The sequence below is a fragment of the Oreochromis aureus genome, linkage group 3 (assembly GCF_013358895.1).
Source record: "Oreochromis aureus strain Israel breed Guangdong linkage group 3, ZZ_aureus, whole genome shotgun sequence".
Classification (NCBI taxonomy): domain Eukaryota; kingdom Metazoa; phylum Chordata; class Actinopteri; order Cichliformes; family Cichlidae; genus Oreochromis; species Oreochromis aureus.
This window is the reverse complement of record NC_052944.1, coordinates 85,758,076-85,775,449: the sequence shown is the minus strand read 5'-3', so window position 1 is coordinate 85,775,449 and position 17,374 is coordinate 85,758,076. Positions and strand designations below refer to the sequence as shown.

The window sequence follows — 17,374 nt, the reverse complement described above, 5'->3', positions numbered from 1 at the left end:
GAACACAGTTTGTCCCGTATTTCAGCTACAATGAAAAAGACACAAAGCTGGAGTTATTCTGTCTTTGCTGCACAGCTGCCTCTTCTTCTCTCATTCTCTCCCTCCCTCTCCTGTTTCTACTTCAATCATGAAACTGATCAATGATCAGCTGATTGGCTTTTCTCTCTTGTTTGTTTATCGCCCACTTTGTGCCAGAAAGAGGAAACCAGCGCATGTCGCGTTAAACAACAGCAGCACGTTTAAGCTTGATCAGCTGTTGTTAGAATTTATTTAATATTACTTTCTAGTATCAGCTGATGTTTGCTGGAGCCACAGCTGTAAAGCTGCTGGTCATGATATCGGTTTGGTTATCTGGTGAGAGGGAAGCATGAAGATGAAACCAGGAGATGTCCTTACTGAATCATCAGAGCTGAACAGGTGATGGAGAAACAGGTTTACCTGTTAGGTGACATGAATGAGTTGAAGGGAAGTTATGAACTGTTTCTGAGAGACAAATAACACCAGGATCCTTTTCTAAGTAGCTGACAGCTGGTAACTGTGCAGGGGCAAAGTTTTGCCAGGGGGGCAGGTAGGGCATTAACAGGTAAAGGGGGGCACAAAGAAATACTTTTCTTTCTTATTCTCATTTAAAATGTCTCGCTTTTAACAAATAATTCTCTGAAGCTTACAACAAACGTTTTTATCTGATGTAAAATGTATAAAAATCCATTATTGTACGTAGTGATTTTTTTAGGGTCCCATCATAATTTCTTCAGAAGTAGCTAAGTACTGTATGTGATGCCAGTATTTTCCCACATTTTCTAGATTCTGTACCAGTACTGTGTGTAAAATGCCATCAAAAAGTCAATTAAGTTTTATTCTTTCTCACCTGTCTTTCTATCTCCTCTCACTTTTTAAAGGTTGCCATGTTAGGAAAAAATATTTTGCCCTGCTATGCTGTTTATTGATGTGGCCAATTAATTGTTTATGAAAAGATATGTAAATCTGTCATCAGTTATCAGTAATGATCATGTCTCACCTCTAGTCTTTGTCTTAATTTCAGGTTTTCACCATGTGTTGTAGATAGTTCAGGAGGTTAACTCGACCAAGCAGTCTACTTTCGGTACTGTTTAGAATACCAGAATAGGGAGGATGGTGTAGGTTTAAGTTTATTAGACTGATACATATATACCAACACGACAGTGTACATCACTGTGACAACAGCGTTTGTTTTCATTCAAAGGCTTTATGGTTTTTCCTATAATACTTGGTGGACCGGTCTCTAGTCAAAATGTCCAGGCCAATTTTGTGTCCCAGTCCAGCCCTGATTCTTACTGTAATTTCCGTCTCATGAGTGAATTTATGCTGCACTAATTTGAATGTTCGGGGGAAAATCAAACGCATTTTACGTGCAGTACTCAAGCTGACTTACCTTTGTTTGAATGACGACTTGTATGCGCTGACTCCACAGACAAGGTACGAAAATTTGTCAGGCTACGTCAATAGTGGTAGGTCTTCAGGGTTTGTTCTCCGCGGCCGTATTTCATACGGGTCCACAGTTCCAATGCACGCAATTTTCTGCAAGTACCGCCACTTCGCCTCTGGACGCAATCGGTCTCTATACAGTCTGTTTTCTTTTCAGCTGCTTTTAAGCATGTTTGTTGTAGTCGTCGTTCCATCACAGTGTGTTTGTTTTGATTCATAGACCTCGTAAATGGCACAGCACTCTGCCAGAGAAATTACCTGTTTCTCAAGTATCTTTGTAACTGTGTTATTGTACTTACATTATAATCAGTGAGCTCCCCTTTGTCACTCAAAATATGTTTACATAACTATTTTTGCTTTTGTTGCAATTTCAGCTGTCTTCTTGGCCAGATTACTCTTAAAAGAGAAATTTTTAAAGTAAACAGGAATTTTTTTAAGTGCATAAATAAAGGATACATAAAAATCACTGCCAAACACTGATTGGGGCTTCATGTTGTTACAGGAATGTTGTTTGTTGCTCAAGATGACTTGCTATTATTGATGAGGGATACATTTGATATATGTTTCACATATTATAGAGCAATAAGTTATTTATAGCAGTTTAAATGCAAGCAATCACTTTTTGGCACCAGTACTCCCACTGTGACCAGGTTAAGATAAGATAAGATAAAATAAGATAAGATAAGAACAACTTTATTTATCCCAAGGGAAATTCTTTTGTCATGTACATTCTCAAAGCAGCAGGAGAGACAGGGGAGCAGATGAATAAGATATAAGATATACAATATATACAAAAAGAATAGTAGTGTACAGTAATATACAGTGGGATAGTGCAAGACATAGTATCGGATAACTCTAACAAAGTAATATACATAACTATATCCTGGTGAATAAATAACTTAACTATCAATGCAGGCGATTCTAGAAAGTGACAAAGTATTGTGCAATAGAATAAAGGGAGTAGCAGTGTATGATGGGGGGATGAAACAAATATTCAACAAGTACTCTTTGGTAATATTGCACGGTCTGGGAGGGAACAGAATAACATTGGTAATCGTCTCAGGAGAATCACCTACAGAGTGAGGAAGAGTTGTACAGTCTTATTGCCACCGGTACAAAGGATTTCCTGTGGCGGTCAGTTCTGCATTTCGGGGCAATGAGTCTTTTGGTGCGTTTGCTCCGATGGTCCATCATGTGGGCGTGCATGGGGTGGGAGGGGTTGTCCATGATAGAAAGAAGCTTTTTTAGCATTCTCCTTTCAGCCACCTCCTCCAGGTTCTCAAGTCTGAAACTCAGGACAGAACCAGCCTTTCTAATCAGTTTGTTCAGCCTGTTGGCATCAGCTGTCTTCACCCCACTTCCCCAGCACACAGCTGCAAAGAACACGACGCTCTCCAACACCGAGTGATAGAACATGGTCAGCATTTTCCTACCAACATTGAAGGACCTGAGCCGCCTCAGTAGGAAAAGCCGACTCTGCCCTTTTTTTGAAGATAGCATGGGTCCAGCCAGGGCTCCACGAGCAGACGCAGATGTTTCAGGATGAGCCTCTCTAGCGTCTTCATGACATGTGAGGTCAGAGCCACTGGCCTGTAGTCACCGAGGGTCGACGGGTTGATCTTTTTAGGGACAGGAACCAGGCAGGATGTCTTCCAGATTGATGGGACTCTCTGCATTTCCAGACTCATGTTGAAGATCCGTTGTAGAACTCCAGACAGCTGGGAAGCACAGCACCTGAGGGCCCTGGGACTGACACCATCAGGGCCAGCAGCTTTGCTGGAGTGGAGTCTGCCCAATTCTCTTTTGATGTCATCTGCTGAGAGGGACAGGGTGAGACAGTCTGAGGGGGCAGGTGAGGGGGAGGAGAAAGGAGAAGATGGGAAGAGCTGGGTGTGGAGACAGGAGACGCAGGGCAGTCAAACCTATTGAAGTGCAGATTTAGGTTGTTAGCACTTTCGACGTCCCCATCCATCCCAACACCTCTCTTTTGTCTCAGGCCAGTGATGGCCCGCATTCCATTCCACACCTCCCTGGTGTTGTTTTCCAGCCTCCTTCTGTAGGACTCTTTACCCTCTGCAATCTTGGCTTTCAGCTCCTTCTGCACCAGTTTCAGCTGATCTCTGTCACCGTTTCTGAAAGCTCTTTTTTTCTTGTTTAAGGTTGCTTTGATGTCTTTGGAAACCCAGGGCTTATTGTTGGGGAAGCACAGAATAGTTTTTTTGGGAACCACAGTGTCAACACAGAAGTTGATATAATCTGTTACACAGCCTGTCAGATCGTCAATATTGTCCTGATGAGACTCACAAAGAACATCCCAGTCAGTTGACTCGAAGCATCCCTGCAGAGTCTCTTCTGACTCCCTTGTCCATGTTGTAATGGTTTTTATGGCTGCAGGTTGTCTCTGAACGGCAGGTCTGTAACAAGGCTGGAGGTAGACCAGGTTGTGATCAGCCCTGCCCAGAGGAGGGAGAGGGCTGGAGGTGTATGCCTCAGTAGCATTGGCATAAAACAGGTCCAGTGTTTTATTGTCTCTTGTTTTGCAGTCCACATACTGCTTGAATGTGGGTAGAACAGTGGAGAGGTTCGTGTGGTTAAAATCGCCCGTTATAGCCACAAACGCAGAGGGACTACGATTAAGTAGGTCCGCTGTCGCAGAGCTGATGACGTCATATGCCTGCGCCGCGTTGGCGTCAGGGGCGATGTAAACAATGACGATAATGGCGAGAGAAAACTCCCGCGGTAAATAATATGGTCGAAGACCGACTGCTAACAGTTCGATGTGTTTGTTACACACAGCCATCCTCACCTTAACGTGACTGGGGGAACACCAGCGGTTGTTGACATAAAGAGCGAGTCCTCCTCCCCTCTTCTTCTCCCTGCTGCCTTGGTCCCTGTCCGCTCTCACACAGGTAAATCCGTTTATATCCACCACCTGGTCCGGGATGTTTTTGTGCAGCCATGTTTCCGTGAAACACATAACACTGCATTCTCGGAAAACTTTCTCTGTCCTTGTTAGCGTCGCGATCTCCTCCATCTTATTAACCAGCGATCTGACATTGCCAGTCACTACTGAGGGGAGAGCAGCTTTTCCTCCTCAGTCTTCGTGTTTTCCCGGCTCTGCAGCCGCGGTAGATCCTCTTGATCGCCGCAGGGATCTCATGCTGAACACCGGCATGGCTATGCTGTCTTAGTCCCAGCAGCTGGTAGATAGAGCTGCGTGTCATCTGCATAGCAGTGAAAATTTATGCTATGTCTTCTAATGATGCTGCCTAGGGGAAGCATGTATAATGTAAATAGAATTGGTCCTAGCACTGAACCCTGTGGAACACCATAATTGACCTTAGTGGGTGAAGAGGACTCTCCATTTACATGTACAAATTGGAGTCTATTAGATAGATAGAATAGAATTAGAATAGAATTCAACTTTATTGTCATTGCACATGTCACAGGTACAGGGCAACGAAATGCAGTTTGCATCCATCCAGAAAGTGCTTTAGTCGTGATATAGATATATTACAATATAAATTAGCAATAATAGAGATGTGTAAGTATATTACAGAAATGGGTCTATTATGGTATGTTATAATGTACACAGTGTGAAGTATGTTATGAATATTCTATAACTAAGTATGTACAGGCTGTAGTGAGTACAAGCTATGTACAGGCTATGAACAGGATATAAATATGAAATAAAAACTATACAGAAATCTGAGATATACAGTTATACAGAATGTGAACTATGTAAGTTATAAACAGTTGTGGGATTAAAATTATCATATGTACAGAATGATTATCTACACAGAACTATACAGTAGTGGTAAAGTGCTAGTGGTTGTGGGTGTGTGTATGTTCAGTCCATGAGTTTAACGTGGGTCAGATGTCAGGAGGCAGAGTTCAGGAGTCTGACAGCTGTGGGGAAGAAGCTGTTCCGGTACCTGGTGGTCTTAGTCCGGAGGCTCCTGTAGCGCCTCCCAGAGGGCAGGAGGGTGAAGAGTCTATGTGATGGGTGACTGGGGTCTCTGATGATTTTCCCAGCCCTTTTCAGACACCGCTTCCTGTAGATGTCCTTTATGGCAGGAAGTGGTGCTCCGGCGATGCGCTGGGCAGTTTTCACGACCCTCTGCAACGCCTTCGGTCCGAGGCAGAGCAGTTCCCGCACCAGACTGTTATACAGTTGGTCAGGATGCTCTCGATGGTGCAGCGATAGAAGTTCACCAGGATGTCTGAGGACAGGTGGTTCTTCCTCAGAGTCCTCAAGAAGAAGAGGCGCTGGTGAGCCTTCTTGACCAGCTTGGAGCAGTTGGTCGTCCAGGTGAGATCCTCGGAGATGTGGACTCCCAGGAACTTGAAGCTGCTCACACGCTCCACAGCCATCCCCTTAATGTGGATGGGTGGATGTGGGTCAGCATTCCTCCTGTAGTCCACGATGAGCTCCTTAGTCTTCTCGGTGTTAAGCAGCAGGTTGTTTGTGTCGCACCACTCAGCCAGACGATCCACCTCCTCCCTGTAGGCGGCCTCGTCGTTGTCACTGATGAGGCCAATCACCGTGGTGTCATCTGCAAACTTAATGATGGTGTTGGAACCATCAGCAGGTCTGCAGTCGTGGGTGAAGAGGGAGTAGAGGAAAGGGCTCATCACACAGCCCTGTGGTACACCGGTGTTCATTGTGATTGTTGATGAGCAGCGGTTATCCAGTCGGACATGTTGGGGCGGTTGGTCAGGAAGTCAAGTAACCATTTGCAGATGAGGGAACTGATGCCCAGGTCTGTCAGTTTCCTGATGAGTTGTGAGGGGTGGATTGTATTGAATGCTGAACTGAAGTCTATAAACAGCATTCTGGCGTAGGTGTTGTTGTTGTCCAGGTGTGAGAGGACAGAGTGCAGTGCGATGGAGACTGCATCCTCTGTGCTCCTGTTCTGGCGGTATGCAAATTGGTGGGGTCCAGGGTGGGGGAGACAGGATTTGAAGTGTGCTAAGACCAGCTGCTCTAAGCACTTAGTGATGATGGGGTGAGGGCTACTGGGCGGTAGTCATTGAGGCTAGATGGGTTGGAGTTTTTGGGTATCGGGACGATGGAGGTGGATTTGAAGCAGGCCGGTACCACAGCGTGGGCCAAGGACAGGTTGAATATGTCTGTGAGCACTCCTGCAAGCTCCCCAGAACACGCTCTGAGAACACGCCCGGGGATACCATCAGGACCTGCAGCCTTGTGGACATTGATCCTGCTCAGCACCGCTCCTACATCGGCGGGGGAGAGAGTCAGAGGTTGGTGGTCTGGCGTCACGACTGTTATGGTTGTGGTTGTGGGGTTCCCTTGTTCAAAACGAGCATAAAAGTTGTTGAGCTCGTTGAGGAAGGAGGCATCAGAGGATGTGGGGGAGGGTTTGGTGGTCCTGTAGTCTGTAATGGTCTGGAGTCCTTGCCACATGCGTCAGGGGTTGGAGTTGGAGTTGGAGTTGGAGAAGTGTTCTTCTACCTTCTTTTTGTAATGGTGTTTGGCTTTTTTGATGCCCTTCTTTAGATTAGCCCTGGCTGTACTGGCTGTACTGTAGGCGTGTGCATCTCCTGACCTAAAGGCGGTGTTGCGGGCCTTCAGGAGCAGACGAACATCCCGGTTCATCCAAGGCTTCTGGTTGGGGTACATAGATATGATACAAACCACTGCAGTGCAGTACCTGTAATACCTACAGCATGTTCTAATCGCTCTAATTGGATATTATGGTCAACAGTATCAAACGCAGCACTAAGGTCTAGCAGGACAAGCACAGAGATGAGTCCACTGTCAGAGGCCATAAGAAGATCATTTGTAACCTTCACTAAAGCTGTTTCTGTGCTGTGATGAGCTCTGAAACCTGACTGAAACTCTTCAAATAAGCCATTCCTCTGCAGATGATCTGTTAGCTGTTTGACAACTACTCTTTCAAGGATTTTTGATATGAAAGGAAGGTTGGAGATTGGCCTATAATTAGCTAAGACAGTTAGGTCTAGAGATGGCTTTTTAAGTAAGGGTTTACCTACAGCCACCTTGAAGGCCTGTGGTACATAGCTGATTATTAGAGATAGGTTGATCATATTTAAGATTGATGAATTAATTAATGGCAGGACTTCTTTGAGCAGTTTTGTAGGAATGGGGTCTAAAAGACATGTTGATGGTTTGGAGGAATTAATTATTGAAGTTAACTCAAAAGATCAATTGGAGAAAAAGAGTCTAACTTAACATCAATGGTACTAAAAGTAGCTGTAGATAATATTACATCTGTGGGATGATTATTGGTAATTTTTTTCTCTAATGATAAGAATTTTATTTGTGAAGAAATTCATGAAGTCATTACTAGTTAACGTTAAAGGGATTGTTGGCTCAGTAGAGCGCTGACTTTTTGTCAGCCTGGCTACAGTGCTGAAGAGAAACCTGGGGTTGTTCTTATTTTCTTCAATCAGTGACGAATAGTAAGATGTTCTGGCTTTGCGGAGGGCTTTCTTATAAAGCAGCAAACTATTTCTCCAGGCTAAATGATGATCCTCTAAATTTGTGACACGCCATTTCCTCTCCAGCTTACGAGTTATCTGCTTTAGGCTACATGTTTGAGAATTATACCACGGAGTCAGGTACCTCGGATTTGAGGCCTTAGTTTTCACAGGAGCTACAGTATCCAGAGTCGTACGTAGTGAGAAGGTAAAATTATTAACAAGATAATCGACCTCTGTTGGAGTAGCGTTCAGATAGCTGCTCTGCTCTATGTTGGTACAGGGCATTGAAGATGATAACAGTGGGTGGATTATATTCTTAAACTTAGTTACAGCACTTTCAGAAAGACATCTACTGTGATAAAGTCTACTCTCCACTGCTGTGTAATCAATTATTGTAAATGTAAATGTTATCAGGAAATGATCAGACAGCAGAGGGTTTTCAGGAAACACTGTTAAATGTTCAGTTTCTATGCCATATGTTAAAACAAGATCTAGAGTGTGATTAAAGTGGTGGGTGGGTTCTTTTACATTTTGAGAGAAGCCAATTGAGTCTAATAACAGATTAAATGCGATGTTGAGGCTGTCATTTTTAGCATCTACATGGATGTTAAAATCACCCACAATAATTATTTTATCTGAGCTGAGCACTAAATCAGATAAAAGTCTGAGAAATCAGAGAGAAACTCTGTGTAAGGCCCAGGTGAACGATAGATGATAACAAGTAAGACTGGTTTCTGAGTTTTACAGCTGGGTTGGACAAGGCTAAGCATCAGGCTTTCAAATGAATTAAAAGTCTGTCTTGGTCTTTCGTTAATTAATAGGCTGGTGTGAAAAATTGCTGCCACACCGCCCCCTCGGCCTGTGCTTCGAGGTTTCTGGTAGTTAGAATGACTCGGGGGTGTTGATTCATTTAAACTAACATACTCATCCTGCTGCAACCAGGTTTCTGTAAGGCAGAGTAAATCGATTTGTTGAACAATTATTAAGTCATGTACTAACAGAGACTTGGAGGAGAGAGACCTAATATTTAATAATCCACATTTCATTGTTTTACTCTTTGGTTCAGATGTGGATTCTGTATTGTTCTTTCTTTCTGATTTTTTATGTTTAAATTGTTTATTGCTGGTGTTTAGTTTGTTTTTTGTCTGTTTGGGAGCTGACACAGTCTCCATGGAGACGGGTTTTTGGGGGGGTAGCAGGAGGAGAGAAGCTGCAGAGAGGCGTGTAAGACTGCAACTCTGCTTCCTGGTCCCAACTCTGGATAGTCATATTTTGGGGGGTTTAATAAATCGAATTGAATTGTGGATAGAATCGATTCGTGACTTTGCGAATCGGAATTGAATCGATTCTAGAAATCAGTGACGGTACCCAGCCCTAAAAAGACATAGAAGGGAGACAAGGAAGGAAACAAAAAAGGGGAAGCATGGGAAAAAAAGAGGGAGACAGAAAAATAGGACACGACTAGGAGCTGGAGAGCAAGGAAGACACACACATATAGCGAGGGAGAGAAGGACACATAGATGAAGACAAAGGTAACCTAAGAACATAAACCAGAAATCACAAATATACTCAGTGACATAAAAGTCAATACCAAGTTGTATAAAACTAAATCAGTAACTCATATGAGTCGAAGAGCCAGAACCATGACGTATGAATTTGACCACAGACTGGTTAATTTCATTCATGCTAAATCATCATTTGGCTTTTTCCTGAAAACTAGAAACATAAACACTCATGGCATCTTCAATACCATCTATGTGGAAATGTTTCTGTGTTGTCTTTAGCTCTGTTTTGATATCTGACTTGTGGTTTCTGAGGATATCGGTCCATGACACTGGTTTCATCTCACTCAAAACAAATTGAAATCTGTGCATAAAATGTAAATATTCTCACAACTAACTGGTTCGAGTCACTTGTTCTAATGTAATGATGTCCAGCTTGTCCTTGCTGCTCTTATTCTCCTCGTTTGTAGTCGGATGTTTGGCTCTCACCTTCTCCCCAAAAGTATTGCTGAGGAAAAAGTAAACAACAGGGTCCAGGCAGATGTTGAAAACTGACACCATGGTGGTCACCTCCTTCAGGTAGAACAATACTGGACCTACTGAGTCATCGCTCCACAGAAAGGTAAAGGGAAGATGAACCAGGTGAAACGGGACAAAGCAAACACAGAAGATGCTGACTAGTGCTGGGCGATATGACGATATATATCGTGTGGACGATAGAAAAGTGTCTATCGTGCCATTTGTCTTCTATCGTTTCTATTTTTTCTAACCCTAATTTTATAAATTATTACATAAAATATATAATTAACCCTTTACAACCGGTCGGAGCAGGCATGCTCCATTTTGCCTAACTATTTTTAAATCCCTGCAGAACTGGAACCACTTAAGGTAGCAATATATTTTTTTTTTGCATATGAAACCGTAGGAGTTGTACTTACATCTTATTCCATTAGCTTGCCCTAGGTCACGGTTTCCTTCCACATATAGCTTTGCAAAAATTGCACAAAAAGCACTTCCAGCAACAAAAACATAATATTCCAGAAACAGCCTTTGCCGATCTGATCAGCTGTTAACACTTAACACTTCCTAGTTGGAATATAACTCAGCGCGAACTATCGCATGTCCGCCATTACCTGTCCGAAACCGGAAGTGACGTCATTTTCGCGGAAAATGTCGTTTTCTAGCTTGAAAGCCTATATTGGTGTTTTTAAAAGTCATGTTTGACTTTATGCTTTTCTGTATCGTTTCTGTGATGCTTAGAAGTCAAATTACACTGTTGGAAATAGTTTATTTTGATGCACATGCTGTGTTTTAGCAAATTTACATTTATTTATTTTCATTTTTCCTGTAGTATATAAAAATTAGTGTATCTTAAAAATAAAACTATGAAGACACTCAAAATAAATTTCTCGTGGTTGGAAACTATTTTGTGCAACTTTTTGTATTTACAGTTTTGAGGATAAGCCTCTTAAATTTCTCTAACTAGAAATATATGTAAAAACAAAACAAAAACGATTTTCAATTTTTTTTGTAGTTTATTCCACTTTTTGCAATTTATGTAGTTACTATGGACTTAATGCATACATATTATTAAAATTTGGGCTACAACGGTTGGATTGATGAATAGCAACTAGAAATGCTCCCACAAATGGCACTACAGCATGTAAAATGTAAAGATAAGCTCTGGCGGACTTGGTTCTATGGTAGGTCTTAAAGGGTTAAATAGCCTGTGGCAAATATATTAGTGTTGTCTTCTCACTATACGTACTCTTAACTTTATGCAAGAGAAAATAAAGTATAAAAAAAATGATATTTTCACAAAGAAACTCCATCTTGTGTTTTTGACACATGGTGCTGCTTTACGTGCACCCGGATTTGCGACATGCTTTACGGTAACTCAAAACAAAGACTGCACCCTCTCCACTCGCTGTTTACAGACTGCATACTTTCCAGATGACCACAGGTCAGGTGGTATATCGTCATATATATCGTTATCGTGATATAAAATAATTCATATCGTGATAAATATTTTTTCCATATCGCCCAGCACTAATGCTGACCAGCACCAACACGTTCCTGCGATACTTAACCAGCTTCTCAGAGCCAGAGGAGGTCAGCTGCTTCTGCTGTGCCTCCAACACCCTGCGGAAGATGCTGTAGTAGAAGAAGACCAGGGATATGAAGAACAAGAGGAAGTTGATTGCAGAGAAGATGTGGAGAATTCTGAACAACAGGCTGACTGATGGAGTAAACAGGTGAACGCAGCGGCTAGGATTAAAGGTCAGAGGTTCCTGGGAGCTGAAAAAAATGATAACATAGACGACTGTTGGAGCCAGGAGAGAAACCCAGGTGATGACAGAGATGATTCGTGCAGTTTGCACTGTCCGCAGCATGTGAGTTCCTGAAGGATGGATGATCCTTAGATACCTGGAGAGAGACGAGAAAGAGAAGGCAGAATACAACTTCACTAATCAGTCACAAAGGTGCCTAATCTGAAGAAGTCAGTTAAGTCAAAACATACATTCATGCTTTTGTCTGGAGCACAATGTAGTGGTTAACCACTCAATCTAGTTTTTACATTATCGTTAACTACAGCCTTATTATATACATACATACATACATATATATATATATACACACACATATATGTATATATATATATATATATATATATATATATATATATATATATATATAACTACCAGAAGGCAACATTGCAGATATAGAGGACAGTTACAAGTACCTGGGGATCCCATGAGGCGAATGGGAACCATGAAGAGGCCGCTAGAAAGCTGCAACCACCAAGTACCTGCAGAGGGTCAGGCAAGTCCTGAGGAGTCAGCTGAACGGTAAGAACAAGATCCGGGCCATCAACACCCACGCCCTGCCCATGATCAGGTACCCTGCTGGGGTAATAGGCCGCCAAAGGAAGAAAGCTCCTTACCATGCATGGAGGGTTTCACCCCAAGTCCAGCACCCTGAGGCTGTACGCTAAGCGGAAGGAAGGGGGCCGGGACTGGTGAGTGTCAGCACCACAGTCCAGGATGAGACAACGTACATCCAAGAATACATTGGGAAGATGGCCCCAACTGACCCGAGTGCTCAGTGAATACCTCAGGCAGCAGAAACCCAAGAAAGAGGAGGGAGACGATGAACCATCATGGAAGGACAGGCCCAGGCAAGGCATACATGGAACGCCATAACCAAGTGGCGGCATAGTGTACAGGAACATCTGTGCCGAGTATAACCTGGAAGTCCCAAGGTCAAAATGGGAGATGCCCCAAGGGTGATGGACAATGACCGAGCTAAGATCCTGTGGGACTTCCAGATACAGACGGACAAAATGGTGGTGGCTAACCAACCGGACATAGTGGTGGTAGACAAACAGAAGAAGACAGCCGTAGTGATTGATGTAGCGGTTCCGAATGACAGCAACATCAGAAAGAAGGAACACAAGAAGCTGGAGAAATACCAAGGGCTCAGGGAAGAGCTCGAGAGGATGTGGAGGGTGAAGGTGACGGTGGTCCCGTGGTAATCGGAGCACTAGGTGCGGTGACTCCCAAGCTAGGCGAGTGGCTCCAGCAGATCCCGGAAGAACATCGGAGATCTCTGTCCAGAAGAGCGCAGTCCTGGGAACAACTAAGATACTCATGGGACCCCTCAAGCTCCCAGGCCTCTGGTAGAGGACCCGAGCTTGAAGGATAAACCGCCCGCAGGGGTGTGCTGGGTGTGTTTTTTATACATATACATATATATATATATATATATATATATATATATGACCTAAGATATACGCTCTCAGCTTCGTGACATTATTATATCTGTAAAATAGGAAACACACAGTGACCACACAGTGAGCCTGCACTCTGACTTGTTTCCTGTTTGTCTTCAACGCAACGTGAAATATGTTGACCAAGTTGACCAAGCTTCTTCAACGCAAAGCTTGGTCAACATATTTCAAACACAGAAACACAGACGTGTCATTTTCTGATCAGACAGTTTTTGGTACATTGTCATGATGACTGCCTGCCGCCTACAATGCAGTTTTGAGATCCTTCCCCAGAGCTTTTGCGCTTTTCACTTTGTTTCCAGCAATAAAACTGCACTTTAAGTTTTACTCCTGTATTCTCAGTCCTGCATTTTGGATCCTCAACAACTGCACAGTGCTACTCATGACAGTTGACCTTACTTTGTTAAAAGCACTCAGATAACTTGTGAATTACAACTATATGACCCAGTAGATTCAGATTCATTTTCACCACAACAGTCCAATACAGCTCTGTAGCACTGCTAATTCATGATCTAAAAACAAATCAGTACAACAGTGCTATATGTACCAGAGAGTATGTTTGAGTCATGATGTGACTGCTTAGTGCTCAGGAATATAAATCAGTGTAGTACAACTCTATGATCAGATATAATTTAGATTAAGTTGTTGATCTTTAGGCCCGCAGAAGCCAGATGCAGGAAGTTGATTTTTTTGCTCTCTGATTAAAAAGTCCATCTGATCCTGTGAGTCTTACACAGTAGATCATGCAGGGTTCAGCCGATTGTGGGTGAGGGGACTTGCCCAGCACTATCCCAGTAGGACGATCTGATATCCTCGTGTTGGTGTTGTTCCCTCGTCATCATAAATAATGTTGTTCCAGGTTCAACATTGCAAGTGACCAATCACCTTCTCCTGACGTCATCCGCGACTCGAAAACAAACGCCTACTTCACTTCAGAAAACTGAATAGGCCTGCAGGTCGACTCCTATCAGTCCCACCTGTTGATGGAAGTGCTCCCCATTGATCCTGTTACCTCTGGGATGATTTTAGTAGCATGGATAGCAGGCTCCAAGGAAAACAAAATGTAATTGAATTTAAAGAATAAAACTTGGGCTTTTTTCTTTACTGTTTCAAAAACAAGGTTACAAGGCCAAAGTTAATTGCAGGAAATTTTGTTAAATGACTTTTCCAAAGCAAAAGCAAAATCAAATAATAAAAATCACAAAACAATAATAAAATCACTTAAACTATACTTATCCAATTTTATTACTCTGAGTTAACGCTGATCTTGTTCTTATCTTTAGTGAGGAGAGGACCTGTGATCGTGGCTGCTGTCCATGGTGCTGATCAGATATTGGAATGATGCTCATAACATTATTGATTATTGCTCCATGCTGATATTTCTGCATTTAGTCAGCATTTCCATGAATACTGACTGAGCAATATAAACATCAGCACACTGACCGAAGTGTTATTTTCTTTGCAGCCTTGAAATTAAAAGTCATGATGGAAACTGAAATGAAAAAAAGAGTAATTATTCCTCCATCAGTTATGACACAATAGATTTGAAAATGAAACCCAAGTCTGTGTGTAAAATTTTAAGATGTTTACTGAGTCACACTCAATATAAAAGATGATGTAAGCCGGCACGTTGAAGCTTCAGTGAAAGCTTGAGTAACAACTCTGATAGAGGTCACCTTCACCTCTTCAGACTCCGCCCTGTTCTCTCAGGAGTACCTGATAGTTCTGTTTCTGCCACCTGCATCTGACTGTGGAACACAGCATGAAAGAAACAGGAAGAAGTCAGGCAAGAAAACCTTTATTTAAAGAGCACATCTTAATCCATGTGCAAATTGTTAAGGTTCAAATGTTGAGAGAGGAATCCAAAAATAACCACTGATCCGGGCGTGTGCAATTAGACGGGATTTTAATGAACACATGTGTGAGTCCGACCGCTGTGCAGATTTCAGCGTCGAACTGACTACAATCGTCACAACAAAGACTTTATAGGGTTGGCAGTCTTCCTGTTACCAGGCAAACTTAAACAAAGCATACGTCACTCCAAAACCACAATGACTCTTAACATAGTCTAAAACAAACATCTTCTTCGGGTCGACGCCAGGTGCTTCCTCTCAGCCCGCCTTCGCTGTCGCTTATCTTCGGGGACATCAGGTCCACGTTCTGCACAAAAGGTCACTCATGCACAACTTTGCAGTCATAAACTCTTACCTACTAAATGAGTCTATCTGTGTGTGCGTACACGTGCGGGGGCGCGTGCATGCTGTGTACTGCGTCCGTGTCATGACCTCTCACTATTTGTGTCTGTATGTGTATGTCACCCACTGAAGACTATGTGTAAGAATATAAAAACATTCAAAAGCCTTTAAAATTATAAATTCAACTCCACAGTTTGAAGTGGTTATAACAACCTGTATCAAAGACTATAACCATATATTTGAACATCTGAATGCATCTGAATGCAACATCACTATTAACATGAAATGGTAATGATGATTATAAAAATAGCAGCAAATAATATCAGTAAAATATTTCTATTCTCAATAAAATACAAGCAAAAAACCGCACATTTAAAGCCCCATGGTAAAGACATGAATTAAACAAATCAAAACAGCAAACATGAAGGAAAGAACACAAGGAGATAATCAAAATTAAAAAGACCTAAAAATAAATCCCTCAAACTCAAAATAAAACTTAAAACTGCTGAAGCAGCAAAAATGATTAGAAAGATAAGCTTAAACTAAGAAAAAGTGAAAAAATTAAATCAGTTACGATGAACAAGAGGTCCACTAAACAGGCCCCACAAGAGTGTTTCAGTTATTTCTTTATCAAGATGACAACATTTAGGTTAAAACCAGAGGCAGAAAAAAGATATTTTAATCATCTGCATGCGCTTTGGGTGCCTTGAAAAGCGCTATATAAATCCAATCCATTATTATTATTATTATTATTATTTGCCATAGAAACAACTCCATACCCTTCATCTGTTTTCCTGCTTGAGCTGATCTGAGGTCAGTTTTGTCATCAGACAGTTAGTCTTTTCATTCCCACATGCCAGTTATTATTGGGGGTACGCACGTGCTGCAAGAGCAAAAGCTGAAACCTCTATGCAGACCATTGATTCCCAGCCTCAGTTTTCATTTGCATTGCTCTCTTGACCTGTTTATCTCTCCACCTGTGACCTAGGTTGTGATTGTACAGAAGACGTCCATCAGGGAACACGTCTCCGCAGCGACTCCACGGGTACCTGGTGTGAGTGAGTTGATGCTCCTTCAGGCTGTTTCCCCCCCAAAAGAACCAAAAAAACATATTCCCGCAAGTTTCGCACCAGAACGGTCTCTCTCCAGTATGCAGATGCCTGTGGTGGTTAACACTGGACCGCTGAGTGAAGGTTTAGTTGCACTTGTCGCACCAGTATGGCTTCCCTCCAGTGTGTATACAGCAATGGCTTCTGCCAGTTGAGCAATTAAGGTTTTGTCACATGGGTCACATCTATATGGTTTCTCTCCAGTGTGCAGCCTGGTTGCCACATTCTCCACAAACATAGGGTTTCTCTCCAGTGTGAACACGGAGATGATTTGTCAGTGTATCTGAAAGTGCGAAGGCTGCAAAGAAACTTACCTTACATAACACATAACACATTTCAAATGTGTTTTTATCACTTTCTAATGTTTTATTAATTAAACAATACATGTATTAATTGTTGTGTTATCTATAGATATAGTATTTATATATATTTATTTATAGTATAGCAAATATATTTAATTATTACTGTTTAAATGACTAATATGTGACATGTATTAGTAGTGATGTGGTGCTGAGGGTTAAAATGCCTTTTTGTCTTTTGGTATATTACGAAATGGTAATAAACCATTAATATATGTCTATGCTGTGCTCGTATTTATTTTACCCTACTCAAATTCAATGATATGATACATTTTAAGATTTGAAATGGTTCTTTAAAGAACCATTTCAAAAAGGTTCTTTAAAATGTTTTTTTAAAGAACCATTTGACGGACCTTTTTAAAAATGGTTCTTTGAAAAACCTTTAAAGGTGCCCCAAAGAACCATTTCTTGATGGTTCTTTGGGGCACCTTTAAAGGTTCTTCAATGAACCACTGAAAAAAATGGTTCTTCAAAGAACCATTGTTTG

The 17,374-nt window shown here is 42.0% G+C and overlaps 1 protein-coding gene across 1 annotated transcript; it reads right to left on the bottom strand.

The window, feature by feature from the left end:
* Window positions 1-9,827: 9,827 nt before the first annotated feature.
* On the bottom strand, window positions 9,828-14,224 carry LOC120434529 (P2Y purinoceptor 14-like). Its single transcript, XM_039602748.1, has 3 exons — window positions 14,202-14,224; window positions 11,495-11,861; window positions 9,828-10,007 (listed from the first exon to the last, which is right to left on the bottom strand). The coding sequence occupies exons 1-3, from the start codon at window positions 14,222-14,224 to the stop codon at window positions 9,828-9,830; spliced, it is 570 nt and encodes a 189-aa protein (XP_039458682.1).
* Between the last annotated feature and the right edge of the window lie 3,150 nt (window positions 14,225-17,374).

What these genes read in the sequence shown, in the direction of transcription:
- LOC120434529 (XM_039602748.1), bottom strand. Translation starts at nt 14,224, where the DNA reads ATGGGGAGCACTTCCATCAACAG. An exon ending in GGGAGCACTTCCATCAACAG is followed by an intron (nt 11,862 to 14,201) that starts GTGGGACTGATA and finishes GTCTCTCTCCAG; the next exon opens with GTATCTAAGGATCATCCATC. An exon ending in GCAGGAACGTGTTGGTGCTG is followed by an intron (nt 10,008 to 11,494) that starts GTCAGCATTAGT and finishes TTCTACCTGAAG; the next exon opens with GAGGTGACCACCATGGTGTC.